Here is a 21,858-nt window from a genome sequence, read left to right on the forward strand (position 1 = left end):
CAAGATTGTGATTTAGGGTATTTTAGCTAGGTGAGAAGGAAAATAAAAACACCAAGAGCTGAGGGACAGTGGAAATATCATAGAATCAAGAGATAATGAAAGGTTTGAAGAATGGAGGAATCAGAGTTGTTGGATTGTTGTGTAGTAGGGGGTGAACTAAAAAGATAAGAATGGTGGTTGGAGAATGGAGTATTTGAAGTTGAGGTTATAGAAGGATTGCAATTACTGGTAATGATAAGGTCTAGGATGTAACCAGAAAAAATGAATGGCTGTGGTAAGGTAGAAGACAAGCTGTTTGAGGAGAGGGGTTAAATGAGAGGACAGGAGGGTCATCTGTGAGCATATTGAAATCGAGAACTATGTCAGGAGTTGTAAAAGAGTGTGTGAAAGTTAACAGGGGCTGAAATCTTCAAAGAATGAAAGGGAGTGATCTGGTGGTCACTACTAACTAAAGCAGTTAGATAGTTGAGATGCAAAACTTTTTAGGGAGGAGGGAGAGATAATAGTCTAGGACAGCGTCGAGGAGCAAGATCTCTTATCCCCATCCAAGCCTAATGATATTGATGGGTGTGAAAAAGACTTGAGATGTCTACAAAGGGAAGCAGTCTATTAAAAAAAATAAAATAAAATCAAGATTGATTATCACAGTAAGAAAAAGACAGCATGATGTCTTTCTAAATGGATAATCGTGGTTTCAGATTCATTCATTACATATTGGAATAAACTTGAGTATTAAGGCACCTTTTGGAATTTTTTACTTTAATCACCATTCTAAGGAAATTAATTTCTGAACCACTAAGCCCAATATTGTGAAAGATTTTTAAGTTCACTTTGATCTTAATGCTGTGTAGTTGATTAAATTGGAATATCAAGACTTATAAAAGCTTTAAAAGTGAGCATAGTATATACATATAGTTATTTGGTCTCCTTTTAATTTCATTGCTATTATGATTATTTGCCATTTCTGTCAGTGTCATTATAGTCAGATGTACACGACGTGAAGTAATGCTTAGTTTGGGGGAAGAGCTTGTGGGATTTCCCCCATCCTGCTTCCCCTTTTTCAGTTTTCCTGGCTATTAATAATTCTTTTTCCATTAGAGCTTTAGATTTGCTTTGTCTGGGTTGGTTGGGGTTTTTTTGTTTTTTGAGACTGGGTCTGACTCTCATCCAGGCTGGAGTGCAGTAGTGTGATCTCAGCTCGCTGTAACCTCCACCTCCTAGGCTCAGGTAATCCTCCCACCTCAGCCTCCGGAATAGCTGGGACCGCAGGCGCACACCACCACATGTCTGGGGTTCTTTTGTTTGTTTTTTCTCATGAGATTGAATTAAATATATAAATTCAGGAAGGGTTTAAATCTGTGATATTAACTATTCTTTATTATAAAAACTGAGATAGCATGTCATTTGTTCAGGTCATTTATATCATTCGGTGTTGTTTTAAAGTTTTCTTGTGTATATATCTTGTTGAGTATATTCCTAGATATTTTCTTTTTGTCGCTATTGTAAATGACATTTTTTTCTTTCCTTATATAAATCTTCTGATTAAAGTATATATGTAAAATTTGATTTTCCCAATCTTACTAGATTATAGATTATTTTACAGTTTTTACATTTGTCAAAATTTATATTTTTTTTTGCAGATAATCATTTCATCTCCATATAATGATCATTTATGTTTTCCTGTCTTTCATGTATGCAAATTAGTTCCCTTAACTAATGGCATTAAATTTGTTGATTTTTCTTTCATAGAAGAGCTGGATATTCTTTCGCACAGTTATGGCAGACAAGTTAACGAGAATTGCTATTGTCAACCATGACAAATGTAAACCTAAGAAATGTCGACAGGAATGCAAAAAGAGTTGTCCTGTAGTTCGAATGGGTAAGCTGTTCTGTGGATCATTTAAGTATAAAAGAAAACCATGAAAGAAATCAACTGGTTTGATAATTCTTTACGGACATTAACATAAACTTTGTGTTCACCATTAGTTTCATAAAACTGTGAAGACAAGAAAAGTAGTTTGTTCTAAATTTCTTTTATTGCTTTGTGACTGAAGGACCATATTTTTTAAAGAAAGACCAAATTTTAGAATAATACATCAATATTTAAAAGTGTATTGGATATGAACTCAAAGCAGAGTTCAGCTTACTGATCTTGAAATCTACAAAATCTTATAATTACTTTAATATTATATATATAGTAATTAATTACTATAATCAATGGGGGAAGGGTTACAGTAAACTTTGACAGTATTTTCATATTTAAAAAATGAACAAAGAGCTTAATAAGAATGACTATTCATAAGGTTTAACTATATTTTGAAGATTAGATAAATTTCCAACAATTCAGTTGAAAAATTATTGGTAGTCATTAAGGGCTATGTTAAGTAATTGTGAATATACGAATGAGGCATAGAATTACTGAATCTTAGAATTACTGAAACTTAGAAACTTTAGTTGTCATCTGTTATTGTCTCCTTTGCTATTCAGAAATTCCATTATCCCTACTACCATGTTTAATTTTAGCTGTATGTTAGATGACTGCATACCTTTTTGGAGTTTTACTGATCTAGCTACAATAGTTCATTCGTTTAATGCTCTGCCTTACCATTTTCAAGGCATATTTTGTTTTATGAATTTAAAATTTAGGTTAATCAGCTTAAAAATATTTCAGGATATGTCATACTTTTACTAGCATATTTTCTTCCCCAGTAGTAAATTAAGTAAAATAAATATATATTAAAGTCATCTCCCTGCTGCCAAACAAGGATATTCATATAAGTGATTAGAAATCTGTCCCCACAAAGCACTGATTTAAGACATTATCTCAAATGTATTTCTTTGTGTGGCCTTTGTTTTTGAAAATCTGCTTCTGTATGGAAATTTAGAACCAGCATTGCCTAAATAACAGTGTTCGGAAAATTAGAAGATCAAAGGAAATGGCTTAATTATATCTTTTCCTTTACCAGGAAAATTATGCATAGAGGTTACACCCCAGAGCAAAATAGCATGGATTTCCGAAACTCTTTGTATTGGTTGTGGTATCTGTATTAAGGTAAGTAATATTTTATTTACTGGATCAAACGTGTAACCTGAAACTGAAATCTGAAAATTCTGGATACTATGCTATAACTACTTTAAGTGAGGCAAAGTATAAAGCAAATGAATAGAGAATGTAAATTTAGGAAAGTGGTATTCTAATATCAGTGACATTGTTGCTTTTTTAAATAAATTAAACCACCCTTTTTAAAAGTTACTCTTGCTGTACTCAACTTTATAAAGCCATTTCCAACCAAAATTTCTCTTTTTTCACCTTTTTTATAAGGACATTACCATCACATTACATGTTTCTTTCAAGTCTGTATTGAATTTTAAATTCACACCTTTTAAATAGAAATGCACACAGCCAAAAATTTTAAAATTTAACATAATTCTTCTACTGTATTATACATGCTTCTCTTGAATTTTTCCCAATAGTATAATACTTAAAATAGCTCAATTATTAATAGTTTTTGTTGCCTTGAATAGTTTGATTAGGCTTTTGACTCATGAATGGTGAATTTCCAACTTTAGTTCATAAAAGAAATGTAGGAGCTAATGTGTAACATACTTAATTTAGATCTTTCTGTTTGTAGATATTATAAAAAGGCGCTTCACCAGAATTCAGATACCACGCTATTGTTCAAATAAATCGTGTGTATATTTCACATTGGTTTCTGAATCCTTGTTTAAGTATCCGGAAAGATTTCATGGATACCTGAAACATTTTCACTTGCTTTGAAAATATAAACAGGAAGCATTCCTTCCAGCAAATATTTACTAATCTCTTACTAGATACCTGCCTTTATCCTGGGTGCTGGGAATCTGGTTTTGAGCAATATAGTATCTATTCTATTTTCTCTCTTTGTGCTGTAAGAAAATTATATTAATTTAAATTTTAAATTTTGGATATACACTTGAGTGGCTAAAAACATACTAATGAGATGGTCCTCTTTGAGGGTGGAGAAGTAATGTATAATTCCTGAACACTAAGATATTATAATGCACCTCATATATGAACAGTGGATATTTTTTTCCTTGTAGAATTGAGTTTAAATCACTTGCAGCATATAAGCATTGTATGTACATTTAAGAGAAGAGGATAATGGAGGTAACTCCACTATCCTCCACTGTAGTATAGAAAAATGTAATTTGTAAAAACTTAATAGTTTTGGTTAGAGGGTGGAAATTACTTTATTAGAAAAGAAGAGTAATTTATCTGTTTTTATAATGTATAAAATGGAAATTCCCTGGAATCTCTAAACACGGAAACTTAGAATTGGTCCCCTAAGCTCACTGAACATGTCTGCTGAACAGATCTCTAATAACATGAGGTTATAATTTTTGCATGTACCTCTGTAGTTGTCTGTACTTACGAAAAATTTTTCTAGCCATATTACCATTCTTAAATGACCTTCCTGTTTTTGCTGTTCTTGTTCCTTGGACAGTCATCTTATAGTTGAATGTTATTTGAATAAGCCTATGTGTTTTGTTTTGTTTTTTAATGTGAATTGACTCCGAGAATTCAAGTATGTTATTCATATAAGATAGATAAAAGTCATAATGGAACGACATTAATCCCCGGTCTGTGCAAATATGCTAGCTATTGGTGGGATGGAAATAGCCCAAAAAAGGATAAGATCCATGACCTCAAACGACTTTACAAGGTAGAACAGGAAGTATACAAGGGCAGGAATAATTGAAGGAAACAGAGGGAGAACATCTGTTTTGGAAAGAATATAAAGTCATATATTCAGTGACTTTTTTGTTGACTTGCCTCTTAGCCTCCCCTCATCTAATATGTTTTAACAAAACCAAACAAAAAACCTAAAGTTCTACAAGGTTTTTCAATAAGTATTAAGCACTCTTTAAATGTATAGGATTATACCCAACACTAAAGGGAATATCAAGTTACAGTTGACCCATGAAATCACAGGTTCAAACTGTGCAGATCTACATACACGTGTATTTTTTCCCCCAACCAAATGCCAATTGGAAATAGAGTATTTGCAGGATGCAAAACCATTTTAGAAAGGGCTGACTTTTTCTTTTACTCAGGTGCTCCAGGGCTGACTGCAGGACTTGAGTATGTGCCAATTTTTTGGTGTACTCGGCAGTCCTGGAACAATTTTCCCCACATATACTGAGAGACAATTGATATAATTCTAATGTTCAAGGAACCTTTTATTTTAAGTAAATAGTAGAAGGAAATGAAACAACATTTCACATCTTTATGAAATCATGTTTAGAAGATTGCTTATAAAAATATTTTTAATCCATTTTAGTTATGTGTATATGTCTACAAATTAATACAAAAATTAATTCTTTACTTTAAATAACAGAAATGCCCCTTTGGCGCCTTATCAATTGTCAATCTACCAAGCAACTTGGAAAAAGAAACCACACATCGATATTGTGCCAATGCCTTCAAACTTCACAGGTATATTTTCACATCAAGATTCCTCTTCTGTCAAATTAAGAGTAAAATACATTTGGGATTTTAAGAGAAGTGCAGAAATTGGGGGGAAATGCTATTAACCAGTCACTAAAGGAAAATACAATATTGTAACATCATGCAGAATCATACTGTATATGTCTGTGGTTCATTCTGGCTAACATTACAGTTACCTATGGGACTTTTTAAAGCTACTAATGCCCAGGTTTCAGCCCAGTTTAATTACATCATAGGGTCTGGACCTTAGTATATTGAAAAAGTCCCAGGTGACTCTAATATACTACTGGGACTGAGAGTCACTGTTGTTCCTAGTACCCTTATCCCCAAAATAACTTTTAAGGGAACTTGCCTTTGATTTTGTTTATCCATTAATCTTATGATCTACAGAGAATATCACTTTGAATTTGGACATGTATTATTAAGGCACAAATAAATCCTTAGTTTGGGATTTTTATCTGCTGAACACTAACACTTTGAATCTAGGAGTCTAGATTTTTACTAATAAAAAAGTATTTCTCAACCTGCCAGCTTTAAGGGGCCTACTGCAGCAGGGAGAAGGAAGTGGAATATTTCTGGTTGATGTGGCACTTCTCTCCTTGTAAGTAAATGGCAGGCCAGAAAAGAAAGACATTGTGAGGTTGCACCTGCTGTGTAATTTTGTACCAAAGCATTTTGTTATACATTAAAACTGGGCCTTATATGTAAAGAAGAAATTTACTTTAGGATGGACTTTGAAAACTGAATAAATAAAACTTGTAGTAATGTTGTTTAAGGATGCATTTCTAACAATTAACAGTGTAAGTTAATCTTGGCTGTTCTTTTTTCTAATAGCCATTAATCTTGGCTGTTTTTTTCCTAATAGCCAATAATATCTGGCATATGTTTCTTAGCTTATTAATGGATGGTTGTGAAGTGCAGGTGCATTAAAATATATCATTCTGATGTTATGTGGCTTTTTCTGTGTAAATCTGAGTTGTTTTATTATTTTTGTATACTTGTAACAGGTTGCCTATCCCTCGTCCAGGTGAAGTTTTGGGATTAGTTGGAACTAATGGTATTGGAAAGTCAACTGCTTTAAAAATTTTAGCAGGAAAACAAAAGCCAAACCTTGGAAAGTACGATGTATGTATTATCACCTTGTAAAAATTAATATCATGAGTCAGTTTTATGAGATTTTGGGGGGATGATATGTATATTTTTAAAATATTCTTATTTTCAAAATTATTTATGGAATTAATGCTGAGAAATTTATAAACAAAGCTCTTTTGTACTTTTGAACTAAAAATCTGTTAATGTTACTTAACTGAAAATTCTGAGTTGTTAAGCCTTGATCTGAAGCAGAATTCTGCTTGATTCTGCTGTATTACACACGTTTCTATTTAATTTGTCCCAATAATGTAAAAATAGCTCAATTAGTTTTTGTTGCAGTCAATAGTTTGATTAGGCTTTTGACTCATGAATGGTAAATTTCCAACTTTAGTACATAAAGAAATTTAGGAGCCACTGTGTAATGTTCTTAAGTTAGATATTTTTATTTGTAGATATTATAAAATGGAGCTTCACCAGAGTGTGAATGCCGCCCTATTAATTGTTCAAATAAATCATAAGTGTATTTTGCTTTTCATTTCTGAATCCTTGGTTAAGTATCCAGAAAGATTTCTTGGATACCTGAAAACATTTTCACTTGTTTTGAAAATATGAGCAGGAAACATTCCTTCCAGCTTAACCTCTTATTAGATGCCCTTCTATGTCCTAGGTGCTAGGAATCTGCTTTTGAATAACATAATATCTGTTCTGTTTTCTTTCTTTGCTGCTATAGGGAAATGAGACTTTTATTAATTATGTTCGCCTCCAACCTTAAGTTAAAAGCCACAAGTGTTCTATTTGCATATATATTCTATTTCCTGTAGCATTCATCCTCTTTGTCATTGTATTATGAAATTCACATGATTCTGTATTTTTTTTTTTTTAGGATCCTCCTGACTGGCAGGAGATTTTGACTTATTTCCGTGGATCTGAATTACAAAATTACTTTACAAAGATTCTAGAAGATGACCTAAAAGCCATCATCAAACCTCAATATGTAGACCAGATTCCTAAGGCTGCAAAGGTCGGTTTTTGATAGAGGGAACTTAACGGATATTGGTAGAAGTATAAAAGATATATCAAAATAAACTTGTTTTACTTTGTGATTCTTTTTAATATTGAAAGAAAATAGTAACTGTTTTTGGTATATTGTGGCAGGGGACAGTGGGATCTATTTTGGACCGAAAAGATGAAACAAAGACACAGGCAATTGTATGTCAGCAGCTTGGTAAGTGTTTATTTTGTGTTTGTGTGAATATATATTTATTTATTTTTTGAGAAGGAGTTTCGCTCTTGTTGCCCAGGCTGGGGTGCAATGGTGCAACCTCTGCTTACCACAACCTCTGCCTCCCGGGTTCAAGCGATACTCCTGCCTCAGCCTCCCAAGTAGCTGGGATTACAGGCATGTGCCACCACGCCCAGCTAATTTTTTGTATTTTTAGTAGAGACCGGGTTTCTCCATGTCGGTCAGGCTGGTCTCGAACTCCCACCCGCCTCAGCCTCCCAAAGTGCTAGGATTACAGGCGTGAGCCACTGCGCCTGGCCATTTTGTGTATATATTTCAATAGGCCCTGAACTTAAGTGATGAAAGTACACATCTTTATGTGGATTACTGAAAATCTCCAGTAATTGTTATATTTAAACAATTTTCAACTGAAATAGCATTCAAACTTCAAATGATGACATGCAGTATACTTTTTACCTGGAAGAGGTGAAATACATTGAGCACAATGCCTCTATGTTCTTTGTAGATTTAACCCACCTAAAAGAACGAAATGTTGAAGATCTTTCAGGAGGAGAGTTGCAGAGATTTGCTTGTGCTGTCGTTTGCATACAGAAAGCTGATATGTAGGTTACTTTACAATTTTTGTTTATCTTCATCCGTATTGTAGAGTTTTCAGTTGTGATGCTGCTAATAGAGGAATGGTTTTGAGAGAAATTAATAGAAATAGTATCTAAGTTCCTAATTTCGAGGTAAGATGTTGAAGCAGTTGTGTATCCACTACTCATTTTCCCTGTTATATTCACAGGGGAAAATATTAATTTATTTAGATAGTTTATAACTGATAGGTGCCAGAACTTTTTATATAAAGTCAGTTATTCATTATCTAAGCTCTCTTTTTTTGAGACGAAGTCTCGCTGTGTTGCCCAGGCTGGAGTGCAGTGGCGCAATCTTGGCTCACTGCAAGCTCCACCTCCCGGGTTCACGCCATTCTCCTGCCTCAGCCTCCTGAGTAGCTGGGACTACAGACGCCCGCCACCACACCCAGCTAATTTTTTTTTGTATTTTCAGTAGAGACGGGGTTTCACCATGTTAGCCAGGTTGGTCTTGATCTCCTGACCTCAATGATCCACCCACCTCGGCCTCCCAAAGTGCTGGGATTACAGGCGTGAGCCACCGCGCCTGGCCTAAGCCCTGTTTTTATGTGAAAAGACTTAAGCTCTCCAGCCAGGCTAGCAAGCTTTTTAAAAGACGCAAGGTCTTTTAAATCACTGTAGATCACTGTGGCATGCCATGTGAAAGAGAGGAAAGGAAAGTTTCCTTCCTTTATTTAGTGTGTCTCCTCCCAGACATTTATTGCTGCTTTTTCCACATTTCTGCCCTGTTGTCTGGTGAAGGCTAACTCTTCTCCACAAAGTATTCTATAAATTCTTGAAATACCCTCCAAAAAACTATGCTTAAATGCAGCTGACTTAAGAGAAAAGCTCTCCAAACTACTTGAGACTATATCAGAATACTTTTTATGAGGAGTGACCAATTTGTAAATTAGCCTAACCTGGTAGACCCTCACCAGACCTGGTGTGTAATCTTGCTTTCTGTAATTTTTTCCTTCTACTTCTGAACAGAATACAGAAATTTTTACCATTACAAGTAGACTCTTCATTACTATTGGAGATTTGTGTTGTGGTTAACTCAAAAGCTCTTGATACTACAGTGCTTTAAAATAGTATGTAAGGTAGAATGTCTTGTCTTTCAAACTTATATTTGCTTTTTTTTTTTTCATAGTTTCATGTTTGATGAGCCTTCTAGTTACCTAGATGTCAAGCAGCGTTTAAAGGCTGCTATTACTATACGATCTCTAATAAATCCAGATAGGTAAGTAGAGATCTGGCATATTACTGTGTTGTTTTGTTTGGAGATTTTTACAGATTTCTAAAGATTAAACACTGGGACTGTCAATGTGATGTACATATTTTTTATCTTGGTTGTTTATAGGTACCACCTAAATTTACCTTTCTTTACCTAGAACAGAGGTTCTCAATGCAAGATTCATTTATTAACACCCCCGCTTCCAGGGAGCTTAGGAATATTCTGAAATTATATGCAAATTCCGTAGCTTTATAGGAAGCAGACCCTTAGCTTTTACCAGCTATCTTTCTCTCTCTATCTCTCATTTTCACACACACAACACACGCACGCACACGCTTAGAATTTGTAAGAATCACTAGAGTAATTCTGGTTTTTCAGAATCTTGCTGGACAAAAGAAAAGAAAATTATCATAACTTCTGTTAGTATTCAAAATACGCAGTGTTTATAGGGTGCTTTTGTGGTTTGTAGAGTTTTCAGATTCATTATGTCATTTGATCCTCATGGTTATCTTGTAGGAATCTTTAGATGGTATTCCTATTTTGCAGATGAAGCACAAGGTCAAAAATCTAGTTGTTTGTTCTAGGTTACAAATTTACTGTATGACAAAGCTGTGTCCAGACCCCAGGGGTTTTTTTTCTGTATAGTATTTTCTGTGTTATACTGCCTCTTCTGACTTAACAATTTAATGAACATCCTTTTAAATACATGGCTCATCTTGCAAGAAAGCAAGAGAAATCCCAAATGGTCAAAAACTAAAGCATTAGAACTATAGAGGAGTAATAGGACCAGATGTTGATGGTTTCTGTAATAGGTCTTGGGTTTTAACATCCACTCATGGGCAAGAAGCAAGGTCTAGTATTGGATTTTCACGCATAAAGTGCCAGGACTCTCAAAGGACTGCTTTCTCACTGAAAGGGCGAATTAGAAACAACTTGTCTATCATTGCACGGAAATGTCAAGAAAGCAAATATCTATCATTCACTGAGCTCCCTGGAAGTGAAGGGATTGCTCTGTTTCAAATCTCTATTCATGGGCCAGCAGCTCGCCTGGCTATGGAATTGAAATTTATATAACCAGTGGAATCTGTGAACCCTTCAAAGTGAGAAAGTAATATGTTTAAGGGGTCTGGAACTTTTATGGTACATAGCAGAAGCAACGAACCAATATGCTTTCAACCCTGGTTGCACAGGATTCCTATAGGTAATGGCTCATGAGGACGAGCTCAAATTGTAAATTATAAAATTTATAAATTAGAGGAGGAAACAGTCCGCAAATTAGCCAGCAGATATTATATGGCAGCAGGATTCAAGAACTTTAGGTGACATTCTAAGGGAGGCTATTAAATAATCTTCAAAATAAAATCTTTAAATAAAAGGATTCAAAACCCTAAGGATATAATGCTACTAAAAAAGCAATAGGTAGATGTTCAGAAACCCAGACAAATCTAGAAATTAAAAGCATGGTGACATTACGGATTCACTGGACATGTTAGATGGGTTAGGGACAGCAGAAAAGTGCATTAGAAACCAGATCTTAGGAAGTTACTAGAATACAGCAGAGAGAGAATAAAATTAAAATGTGGAAGGAAGGTTCAGAAACCTGGAGAATGTAATGAGGAAACTATTTACATATATCTTAATAGTCTGAAAAATAAAGTGATGAAAGGATTATGACTGAGAACTGTTCAGAATTGATGAAAAATTCAGCTCCTTAGATTCAAGGAGCACAAGTTCTACAGACACTAACTAATTCATGTAGATACTTTGAAGTGAAACTTAGAATATCAGTGATAAAGAGACAATCTCATGTGAGCCAAATAGAAGCCATAATTTTTACTCCATACACAGGCATTAAGAGCCTGGGCATTATGATAGGCTCTTTGGGGAAGGCAAGTGTAAAAATACAGTCACAGTATTCAAGGACTTCACAATGTGGTAAAGAAAAATACACACTGTGGTAAAGAAAAGCATACACATGTACCATAGTCTTGAAAGGAATACACAAAGTCAGGTCACTAGTTCTCAACTCAAGTCACTTTTTATAAAAAGTATTTTTATAGTCCCTTTTTATACTAAAATGAAAGTCATAGATAATATCTACGTTCATATAAAACTTTAAAGATATCAAATCATGTCCTAACAATAAGAGGAAAACTAAAAGAAAATACTAGTTTACAGCCAGTATTTCAATGTGTAACTGTTTAGACACATCACTAGAAAACAAGGCATCAGGTACTTATATTGACTTATAACGAATAAATTTAAAATTAAAAGATCAGTAACTATTTTGTATAGTTGCAATAGGAAAGTGAAATAAATAAGTGTAGATGGACCTCGGGGAAAAAAAAACTAGTTAAGGAAAAGTAATACTACCCAAGACTTTCCTATAGTATAAGAGAGAGGACAGTAACTTTAATTGTAATAGGGATAACATGGTAAGACAGATTGGCATGACAACGTAGAGAAAATGTTTAAGACATTTCACAAGTGGGCTGGTCTTATTTACAGGTATAAAGTTAAGATCTCTATGTAGTGATAGATTGATGATAAAGAGTCATAGAAAGTATATCTCCATTCTGAAATTCGATGGGTCAAGGCATACATTCAGTCTTTAATGCCATAAAAAGATTTTGGAGATCATATCCTTGGATAATGAAAAATAGAGGATGCATTGGACAAAAGAATAGAGATTTAAGAAGTTTTATAGAGTTTGACCTCAGAACATTATCAGTAACATTGAAGACTAAGAGATAGCTCCAAATTAACTGTAGGGTATACATTTTTTACTACCTAGATTCCTTACTGTGCTACAGATTTTTATTTCTTCCCAACTTCTCAGAAAACAGAATGGCTGACCTAAATCATGTTTATATTTTGGACTTCTGTCTCCATAACCTCCATTTGAAGGTTGGGGTTGAGGGAGGAAGTTTGACCTATTTTTTTCTTCTTTTCAAAGCAAAGTAAAAGCTACTACGTAATACAATGCTCCCTCACACTGGCTGTTTAAGGAAACATAGGATTTTAAGAGTAGAGAAGTATTCCATGTAATGGATTAGTGCCAACAAAGACACCGATGCAAGATGAGTATCACCAGCTCACCTGGGTGATTTGCCATTTTTATTGATAATTACCACCATTGTGGTAGAAAACATTTCCTTTTAATTTTCGCTTTTCATCTTAGACCTGCTCTTATTTTCCATTGTTACTTTTTTTTTCTTGCCAGATTACTCCTGAAATGTTTTCTCATTTCATTCCCTTACTCTAGAATTGTGCTGTAGCCTCTAGACAAACATCCTTATTTAAATTTTAATTGAAATTAAAATTTTATTTCATCAAACTAGCAACATTCAACTTATGGCTAGTAGTCACTATATGGGACAACATAGAGATAGAACATTTTCATAATTGTAGAAAGTTCTGGACAGTGCTATTTCAGAACCTACTACTATCTTCCTCATTTCCAATTAGTTCATATTCTTCATTTTGTCATTCAACAACTTTTTTAGGTGTCTGTTAGTACATAGTGTAAGACTAAAGATCACAGAGGTGCTAAAATGTATTAAGAGTCTCCCTTAAGATGTTTATGAGCAAGTTATGGGGTAATCAAAAATAATAAAAGTCCAAGTATCAGTCCAAATACTTGTTACCGGTATTCAAGAGTGAGGGGGAAAGCTCATTTGCATATTAGGAAAAGTATTCCCATAGCAAGTTGGATTTGAGATGGACCTTAAAGGGTTAGGCGGGATTTCAGCAGGTAAAGATCTAGGCAGGAGACTACTTAGAAAAAGAATAGCTTCTTAGACACCAGAGAAGTAGAGAAGTGGTTTATTTAAGAAAAAAGATGCATTCTTCAGTGTTTCCTGTGTATGAGCTAATAGAAAGATAGTAGCTAAAGTTTTAGGAAGTGTTGAAAGTCTAATTAATTTAAGTGATTAATTTCATTTGGAATTGAGACCCACATCAGGGGACCTAAAGAAAATGAGATATGAAAGAAATACAAGGGCCTGAACTAGAATTTAGGCAAAGAAGAAAAAGGGTGAGATTGAAACACAAGACATTGTTGAGAAGGAATTCACAGAGTTTAACAGTTTAAACAAAATATCAGTGGGAATAAAATGTCATTTTTGAGGGAATGATAATTTCGTTAATACAAATATGGAGAATTTTTATTTGTGTAGGAAGCTGATACATTAATTTGACATATGAGATGTCTGCAGGACATTTTTTTAACATGTTGAATGGTGTTCGATATGGAAACGGGAATAAAGTGCTACATAAAACTTTCATGACTATTACTTGCGTCTAAAACTTCTATTCCAGCCAATACTGTATCACTTCATTCAAATATAGCCACTTAAGCTTCACATCATATCCCATTCTCATTCATAAAGTGCTCCAGTACCCACTAACCTATTTTCTTTCTGATGTTCACTGACTTTATTATCTGTGGAGCATATTTTGCCATGTAATCTTTTTTTGTTACCATTTCATACCTATTCCTTGTCTTCCCCAGCTAAATGGAAACGTCTCAGGTTAAGGATTCTGTCCTATCTTTGTGTATGCATCCATCCCCTACTACAGCTAGCATGGGACAGGACAGGTACAGGGCTTAATACATAAATTGAGTAGCATAATAAACAGTTTAGGCTACATCTGAATTAAATCTATTATAATTACTTTGTAACACTTATTTCGAAATATGTTTCTTATTAGCAGAATGCATTTAATTCATATATCAATAAACTTTTAAATTGGCTGGTTTTTTCCTTTTAGTTCAGGAAAACATTTTTAAATATGAGCATTGATAAAGAGCCTTACTAAAAATGTTTTATGGCTTTTGCTTCTTATGTCTTTATGCTTAAATTTTATTAGATGTATCTCTTTTTCTGAAATTTCCAACTATTAAAAATAGTTACGTAAGAGTTTTAACTAAAATCTGGTTTGATTTTCAGATATATCATTGTGGTGGAACATGATCTAAGTGTATTAGACTATCTCTCCGACTTCATCTGCTGTTTATATGGTGTACCAAGCGCCTATGGAGTTGTCACTATGCCTTTTAGTGTAAGAGAAGGTAACTTGAAAAACTTTTTTCACATATGCTGTATTCTCTTCTACTCTAATGCTTATAAACTACATTATTGATATTAAGTAGTTTTACATTGGTCTGATATCATCCAAAACTCTAGTTCCTTGGAATTTAATCACTGAGCATATAAGGTTATATATATCAGTTGTTATACAAAATATATTTTTTTCATTTTGGAGAATTTTCTCCTGGGGATGGGTAGAAATGCAATGTTACTTTTGTTGGGGGTTGGGAGGCTACAGTAAAAGTCCTCTGCATTTTGGCTTCTGCAGTATTACTGTAGTATTTGTCATTTTCAAATTAACTTTGACAGGCCAATACCAGTAATGAAACTCTTAAAATGCTTTCAGTGTTCATCTTGTTTTCATGTTTTAAATTTATCTGTAATATGTATACTATGTTTTTGGAACTAAGGCTATCTAAAAACCTAATAAGATAGTTTAGTAAGTGTATTAAAATTTTCATTTAGTCTTTGTACTTCCAAGAAAATGAGATTCCCTGGCCTCTCCCTTCCATGTCTCCTCCTTACCTGTGTAATTTAAGCAAAAATAGAAACTAGCGTACCACTAAGTGGCTCCTGAAACAAGTACCAATGTACTCTCTGCCTTCAATACCTTTTTCCTTTTTTTCTTCCCATTTTCCTTTCACTGCTTCCTTACTTGTGTCTTATTTTTATTTTTCTCTCCACCTGTCTTAAACTGACAATTCAGAACACTAAAAGGGCTGTTTACTCAGGAAAAAAATACCATCTCCTAGAAGTAGAAAAATTCATGTAGCCTGTAGTTCCCTAAGAGGTGACAGGTTTTTTGGTTTCTTTCTTTTTTTTTTCTTTTTTTAATCTTGGAGGAATCTTTTTTATACCTAAAAGCTCTTTTGGAAAAATAAATTTATATTGCATTATAATCCTTTTCATAAAAAGATATTGGGAGTTTTTATAATTTATAAAAAGTACATAAATAATAAGATGTGGGAAAGAAATGGTTGTAACTTACCTACTTATACATTTGAGATAGATGCATACTTTAAAGAAAAATTTGCAGTTACCTAGTTTTCTTGCCAGTAGTCTTAAGGGATGACATCAGAACAAATTTGTTAATGTTTTATTCTTGTCAATTAACAAATATGTATTGAGTACCTTACTCTATACCATATGGTAGTCTTTGAATCAAGTTGATAATAATATGGGTACTTGGCAGTCATTCTTCACAACTCCAGTTATAAATGTCATGTCTAAAGGCTGTGCCATTCAGTAAATGGTACCCAGTAAGGTTTTTTTTTTTTTTTTTTTTTTTTGAGACGGAGTCTCGCTCTGTCGCCCAGGCTGGAGTGCAGTGGCGCGATCTCGGCTCACTGCAAGCTCCGCGTCCCGGGTTCACGCCATTCTCCTGCCTCAGCCTCCCGAGTAGCTGGGACTACAGGCGCCCGCTACCACGCCCGGCTAAATTTTTGTATTTTTAGTAGAGACGGGGTTTCACCGTGTTAGCCAGGATGGTCTCGATCTCCTGACCTCGTGATCCGCCCGCCTCGGCCTCCCAAAGTGCTGGGATTACAGGCGTGAGCCACCGCGCCCGGCCCCCAGTAAGGTTTTTAATGTGCTCGATCTATTAAAACAACTTAAGAAACTTTAGTTTTTCTCTGTTCCTTTAATATATTGAAATCAGTGCAGCATACTTAAAAGCTTTCTATAAACTGTAAAGGTGATTATAGTTTGAACTCATTTTTAAATTGACAAGACAAACATTGAAGTAGGACTGTAAAGACTGACTTGCTGTGTTTTTTTTAAACGAAGTCACTTAGTTCTTTGAGCCTTTATTTTCCAAAATAAGTTAGGTATTTGAACCAAGTGGCTGCTAAGGTTCCTTTGAGTTTATGTTTTTATGTAATTGTTTTTATTTAATTTTTTAACTTCACATTTATAGGTTTTAGATAGTTTAAGATCAAAAAACATGCTGATTTTGGCAAAATAAATGTAATCTGTTCATTTGTTCTGTCAGCAAAGATGTATTGAACACCTATGTTCTAGGATGAGGATGCAGGCTGCATGATGTGTCTCTCAGTTCCAAATAAAATGAATAACGTCAAGACCTTCCAAGAAACTTCAGCTTTTTCTTCACTTAAATATAGGAAACACTGAAATATGGATTATTCATTGTTTCTCAAATACGCATTTCATGTCAGTGTGTCTGCCATTGTAGATCTTAAAATTTTATTACAGAGGGTTCTTGTATACAATGTGGATTTAAGTTATTAAAATCTGTTTAGATAATGGTGGTTATCTTTGTACCGTGAAGCCATTAAAAAAATGTTAACTGGAATTAGCTCATATTCAATTTCATATGAACCTGCAGGATTAATTTTTTTAAAGCAATAAATTATAACCTCAAAATATGTGCTTATGTCTCATATGAAATTAAATATTGATAACATTGTATATTAAAAAATTTATCCCCCAAACTTTTATATCAATATTACATCAATCTGAAAATACTCTTACATATTTGTCATTTTCGCTTTAAAGATAAAGCAAAAAGTACATCATGTGCTCTCTTTTGCATAAAACCTGATGGAAAAAGTAATTACAGGATAATGAGAAGATGTACTTCATGTGGTTGGGGGGGACATGCATATATATTCATGAATTATTTAAACTTACATTAAATATATATAGTTTTTTAAGTTACTTCTTTATATGCAGACCAACATGTTAGCAAAAATCCACAGAAATTTAAAGTATATAGTCTATAGATTGCTCCCAAGAGAGCTTAGGATTTTGGCTCTAATGATTTCTCCCGGTTGACAATTTTCTTCCCAACAGGCATAAACATTTTTTTGGATGGCTATGTTCCAACAGAAAACTTGAGATTCAGAGATGCATCACTTGTTTTTAAAGTGGCTGAGACAGCAAATGAAGAAGAAGTTAAAAAGATGTGTATGTATAAATATCCAGGAATGAAGAAAAAAATGGGAGAGTTTGAGCTAGCAATTGTAGCTGGAGAGTTTACAGATTCTGAAATTATGGTGATGCTGGGGGAAAATGGTAAGTTTTCTGTTTTGTGATAAGTAAAAATCTTCCTGTTTATCTAGTAAATTAGTTTTAACTGTTTTGTGGAAAAATTTGAATCATATGTTATAGGGCTAGAAGCAGAGTTTTATTTAAACCCACAAGTTTCTTAGTGTACTTTCACATTTTTTTGGCATTGGGTAATTCAATTTCACTGTAATTCAATCAGGTTAATAGTTCTTATTTTGTTTTATAACCTCTAGTGAAAATAAGGTATTGTCAGCTGGTTTTTTACATGTAAATTGATAAGGCAGTTATTAATCTTATAAATTGACTAAGATGGAAAGGATAAATGGTGATTCAGAAATAATCCAGCTTTAAAAATTTTTTCCTCATACACTTCAATGTGGAACTTTTCTTATTTTAAATTCAGAGCAATCTAACTTTGTAAATAATTGTATTACCAGCATATATTTCATAATAAATTGTCATAAGTGTAGATATAAGATGAATTTGACTACTAAATATGTGATATTGCCTTCATGATTTAAGAACTATTTGAATTGTAATCTTACAGCTTACAAAACTATAGAAGATAAATTTTATATAAAGATTGTTACAATGTATCAGTCTTTAGATAATGGGAATTTTGAATTGGGTTGCAATTAATTTAAATATTTTATATAAGTAAACTTTAAAATTACAGTTATCTTTCATAAAACAGTCTATACTGTCTTAATAAATTGTGTGCCCTGATAATTTAGCTAAGTAGATCTTTTCAAACTATTGCAGGATTTAAACTTTATAGACATACCATTTATTAAAATTGTCATAAGCTTTGACTAGTCTTTATTCCTCTTAATTACCTTAGAATGACACTTCAGAGGTGAGCCATGAAAGACTTAAGTATTTTTCTATATAAACTTCAGAATTCAATAATGTCAGTGTATATCTTTAAAACAAATTTCTCAGTTAAAACCAAATAGGACATAGTGATTTACTTTAAACGTCAAGCATCTTTCAGATCAAACTGTCATATGTTGTGTTGCCAGGAACGGGTAAAACGACATTTATCAGAATGCTTGCTGGAAGACTTAAACCTGATGAAGGAGGTACATTTGTAACTGTTGAGTCTTTTTACTCTGTTTTACACAGTAAACTTTAAAGATCTGGGCAGTTTTTAGTGTCTTATGTATTTCATTATTTTGCAGGAGAAGTACCAGTTCTAAATGTCAGTTATAAGCCACAGAAAATTAGTCCCAAATCAACTGTGAGTTATTATTTTTTATATGGTTACTAAAGAAAATTTTGTATATATGCCTATAGCTTTCATCTTTTACTATATTAAAATTTTTCTCCAAATTAGATTCTTTTATTGATAGTTGCAAACAAATGTATTAAGAGTCCAATCCTTGATTCATATCCACTGCTAAGAAAGTGCTTTAAAGATATTTGTCATCTTTGGCCGGGTGCAGTAGCTCACGCCTGTAATGCCAACACTTCGGGAGGCCTAGGCCAGCAGATCACGAGGTCAGGAGATCGAGACCATCCTGGCTAACATGGTGAAACCCCGTCTCTACTAAAACTACAAAAAAAACTAGCCGAGCGTGGTGGCAGCGCCTGTAGTCCCAGCTACTCAGGAGGCTGAGGCAGGAGAATGGCGTGAACCTGGGAGGCAGAGCTTGCAGTGAGTGGAGATTGCACCACTACACTCTAGCCTGGGCGACAAAGCGAGAGTCTGTCTCAAAAAAAAAATAAAAAAATAAAGATGTTTGTCATCTTTTTGCTAAATAAATAATTAAAAACCTAATGTATTTTGTGCTGCAAATTGACAACAGCAAGAAGGTGAAAAGGCTTTACCCACAAGATGGGAGAAACATTTGCACATCATATATCCAATAAAGGACTTGTATCCAGCATATATAAAGAACTCTTATAATTAAAAATGAGCAAATGTCTTTTAGTTATTCAGCCATAAAAAGAAATGAAATATTAACAAATGCCACAGTCCTTGAAACCATTATGTTAAAGTTAACCTCCTTTGATTTCTGCGGGTGTTGTAATGAACTCCTCAGTACCTCAACATTCAATTTATGTTTTGTCTACTTGGCTTAGCTTACCATAAAAGTTTTGTCATTGATGCTCTCTGTAAGCTTAGCTTTAAATTCTAAAATTCAGCCTTATCCTGAAACAGCAAGGAAAAGCCATCTTAGGATTCATCCCTAGCACATTATCATGCATTTTGTGTTCTCTTACTGATTGCCTAAGGTTGCTTGATACCCACTTTGACCTTTGGAATTTCTACTCTTAAATGATTTTTCCTCTGAAACATTCATTATTTGCTTATTACTTTCTAATTTTAAAATTATTGCAGGGGCTGTGGAGTGGAAAAAAAAAGATTGTTGCAGGCTGGGCATGGTAGCTCACGCATGTAATCCCAGCACTTTGGGAGGCTGAGGCAGGAGGGTCACTTGAACCCAAGAGTTTAAGACCAGCCTGACCAACAGATCCCGCCTCCACAAAAACTTAAAAATTGGTTCAGCATGGTGGTGCATGCCTGTAGTTCCAGCTCCTCTAGAGGCTGAAGTGGGAGGATCGCTTGAGCTTGGGAGGTTGATGCTGCAGTGAGCCCTGATCATGCCATTGCACACCTGGGCAATGGAGCAAGACCCTGTCTCAAAAGAAAAAAAAAATTCCTTTTTACTTGTTGGACATGATGGGTTTTGAATAGAAAATTTCAAAACATGTCATAGGTGGTGGATACACATTGATATCTGTTGGTGGCAAATTGATATACTTTTATTCTGAAGCTTAACTTTGTCAAGATTCATAAATAGAAGAGTTCTGTAGTGAAAGTTTATCATTTAAATACTTTTTTATATTAAAAACAGGGAAGTGTTCGCCAGTTACTACATGAAAAGATAAGAGATGCTTATACTCACCCACAATTTGTGACCGATGTAATGAAGCCTCTGCAAATTGAAAACATCATTGATCAAGAGGTACTTTAACATAATTTTTTTATTTTTTTATTATTTTGAATTTTGGATGCCTTTACATGGTTTGCTAAACTCCTCCAATTAGGTGCAGACATTATCTGGTGGTGAACTACAGCGAGTAGCTTTAGCCCTTTGTTTGGGCAAACCTGCTGATGTCTATTTAATTGATGAACCATCTGCATATTTGGATTCTGAGCAAAGACTGATGGCAGCTCGAGTTGTCAAACGGTAAATATCTTGCTCATAGCCATATTTTGATTATGTATACTGTCCTACAAGTGTGCTTAATATAACAGTCGAATGTTTTATGATAGAAAGCTATAAGATTTCAAAATCATTGTGTTTTAGTTTCATACTCCATGCAAAAAAGACAGCCTTTGTTGTGGAACATGACTTCATCATGGCCACCTATCTAGCGGATCGCGTCATCGTTTTTGATGGTGTTCCATCTAAGAACACAGTTGCAAACAGGTAAAATTACTTTTTAATATGTTCAAAGTAATTCATTTTAAATTTTCCAGTAAATAGTAAAGTCACTCACTTTAATTTTTAAAAAATGAAAGCTAGAAATTCTAGACTTGATTCTGTGACTCCTGAGATCATTGGTATTGGGGACTGGATGGGACCATGTGGAAGAGTAGTGTTTAGGCTTCAGTGTGGAATCCCTCACCAGGAAGATAAAAAGCTGTGGGCCCCTCACCTTTTCTCAGCTTAACTTTTGTTTGCTTTATTATTTGAATTTCCCAAAAAAGATTGAAAACTATTGCTTTCATACATGATAGAAAAAGAAAACAAGATTAAAGAGGTTACATGATTTGTCCAACTTATGCTGACAGTGATTGAGCTCACAGTGGATCCCAAATATCTGGTATTAATCTATAGCAGAGTTAACATAAATGGTTTTACTTTTTTCGTTTTTTCTTCTCATTTTTCCTTGTTAGCCTGATTAAGAGCACTTGCAATATAGAGAAGCCTAACATTCAGATCAAGTTATGAGAAATTCATTTTACCTTTAGTGCTAAAGCCTATATTATTAGATTGAACTAAATGAAATTACTGGTGTTCAGTTTTCACCTATAAAACCAGCAGTTTCATGTGGTT

General features: G+C 34.0%; 1 protein-coding gene across 4 annotated transcripts in view; it reads left to right on the top strand.

The window, feature by feature from the left end:
- ABCE1 (ATP binding cassette subfamily E member 1) overlaps window positions 1-21,858 on the top strand; it is a 31,126-nt gene that overhangs the window by 4,404 nt on the left and 4,864 nt on the right. For 2 of the 4 annotated variants that reach the window (XM_008968856.5, XM_063603948.1), the window contains exons 2-16: window positions 1,750-1,879; window positions 2,967-3,052; window positions 5,379-5,476; window positions 6,496-6,613; window positions 7,464-7,601; window positions 7,736-7,805; window positions 8,329-8,425; window positions 9,585-9,674; window positions 14,621-14,742; window positions 17,573-17,794; window positions 18,811-18,870; window positions 18,970-19,028; window positions 20,650-20,760; window positions 20,843-20,985; window positions 21,106-21,228. In XM_008968856.5, coding sequence (XP_008967104.1) covers window positions 1,777-1,879; window positions 2,967-3,052; window positions 5,379-5,476; window positions 6,496-6,613; window positions 7,464-7,601; window positions 7,736-7,805; window positions 8,329-8,425; window positions 9,585-9,674; window positions 14,621-14,742; window positions 17,573-17,794; window positions 18,811-18,870; window positions 18,970-19,028; window positions 20,650-20,760; window positions 20,843-20,985; window positions 21,106-21,228 — 1,640 coding nt within the window. In that variant the 5' untranslated portion in view covers window positions 1,750-1,776. The remainder of the gene's footprint in view (window positions 1-1,749; window positions 1,880-2,966; window positions 3,053-5,378; window positions 5,477-6,495; window positions 6,614-7,463; window positions 7,602-7,735; window positions 7,806-8,328; window positions 8,426-9,584; window positions 9,675-14,620; window positions 14,743-17,572; window positions 17,795-18,810; window positions 18,871-18,969; window positions 19,029-20,649; window positions 20,761-20,842; window positions 20,986-21,105; window positions 21,229-21,858) is intronic. The other 2 variants (XM_063603949.1, XM_008968857.5) reach the window with 1 other exon arrangement.

Source organism: Pan paniscus, chromosome 3 (assembly GCF_029289425.2).
Source record: "Pan paniscus chromosome 3, NHGRI_mPanPan1-v2.0_pri, whole genome shotgun sequence".
Lineage (NCBI taxonomy): Eukaryota > Metazoa > Chordata > Mammalia > Primates > Hominidae > Pan > Pan paniscus.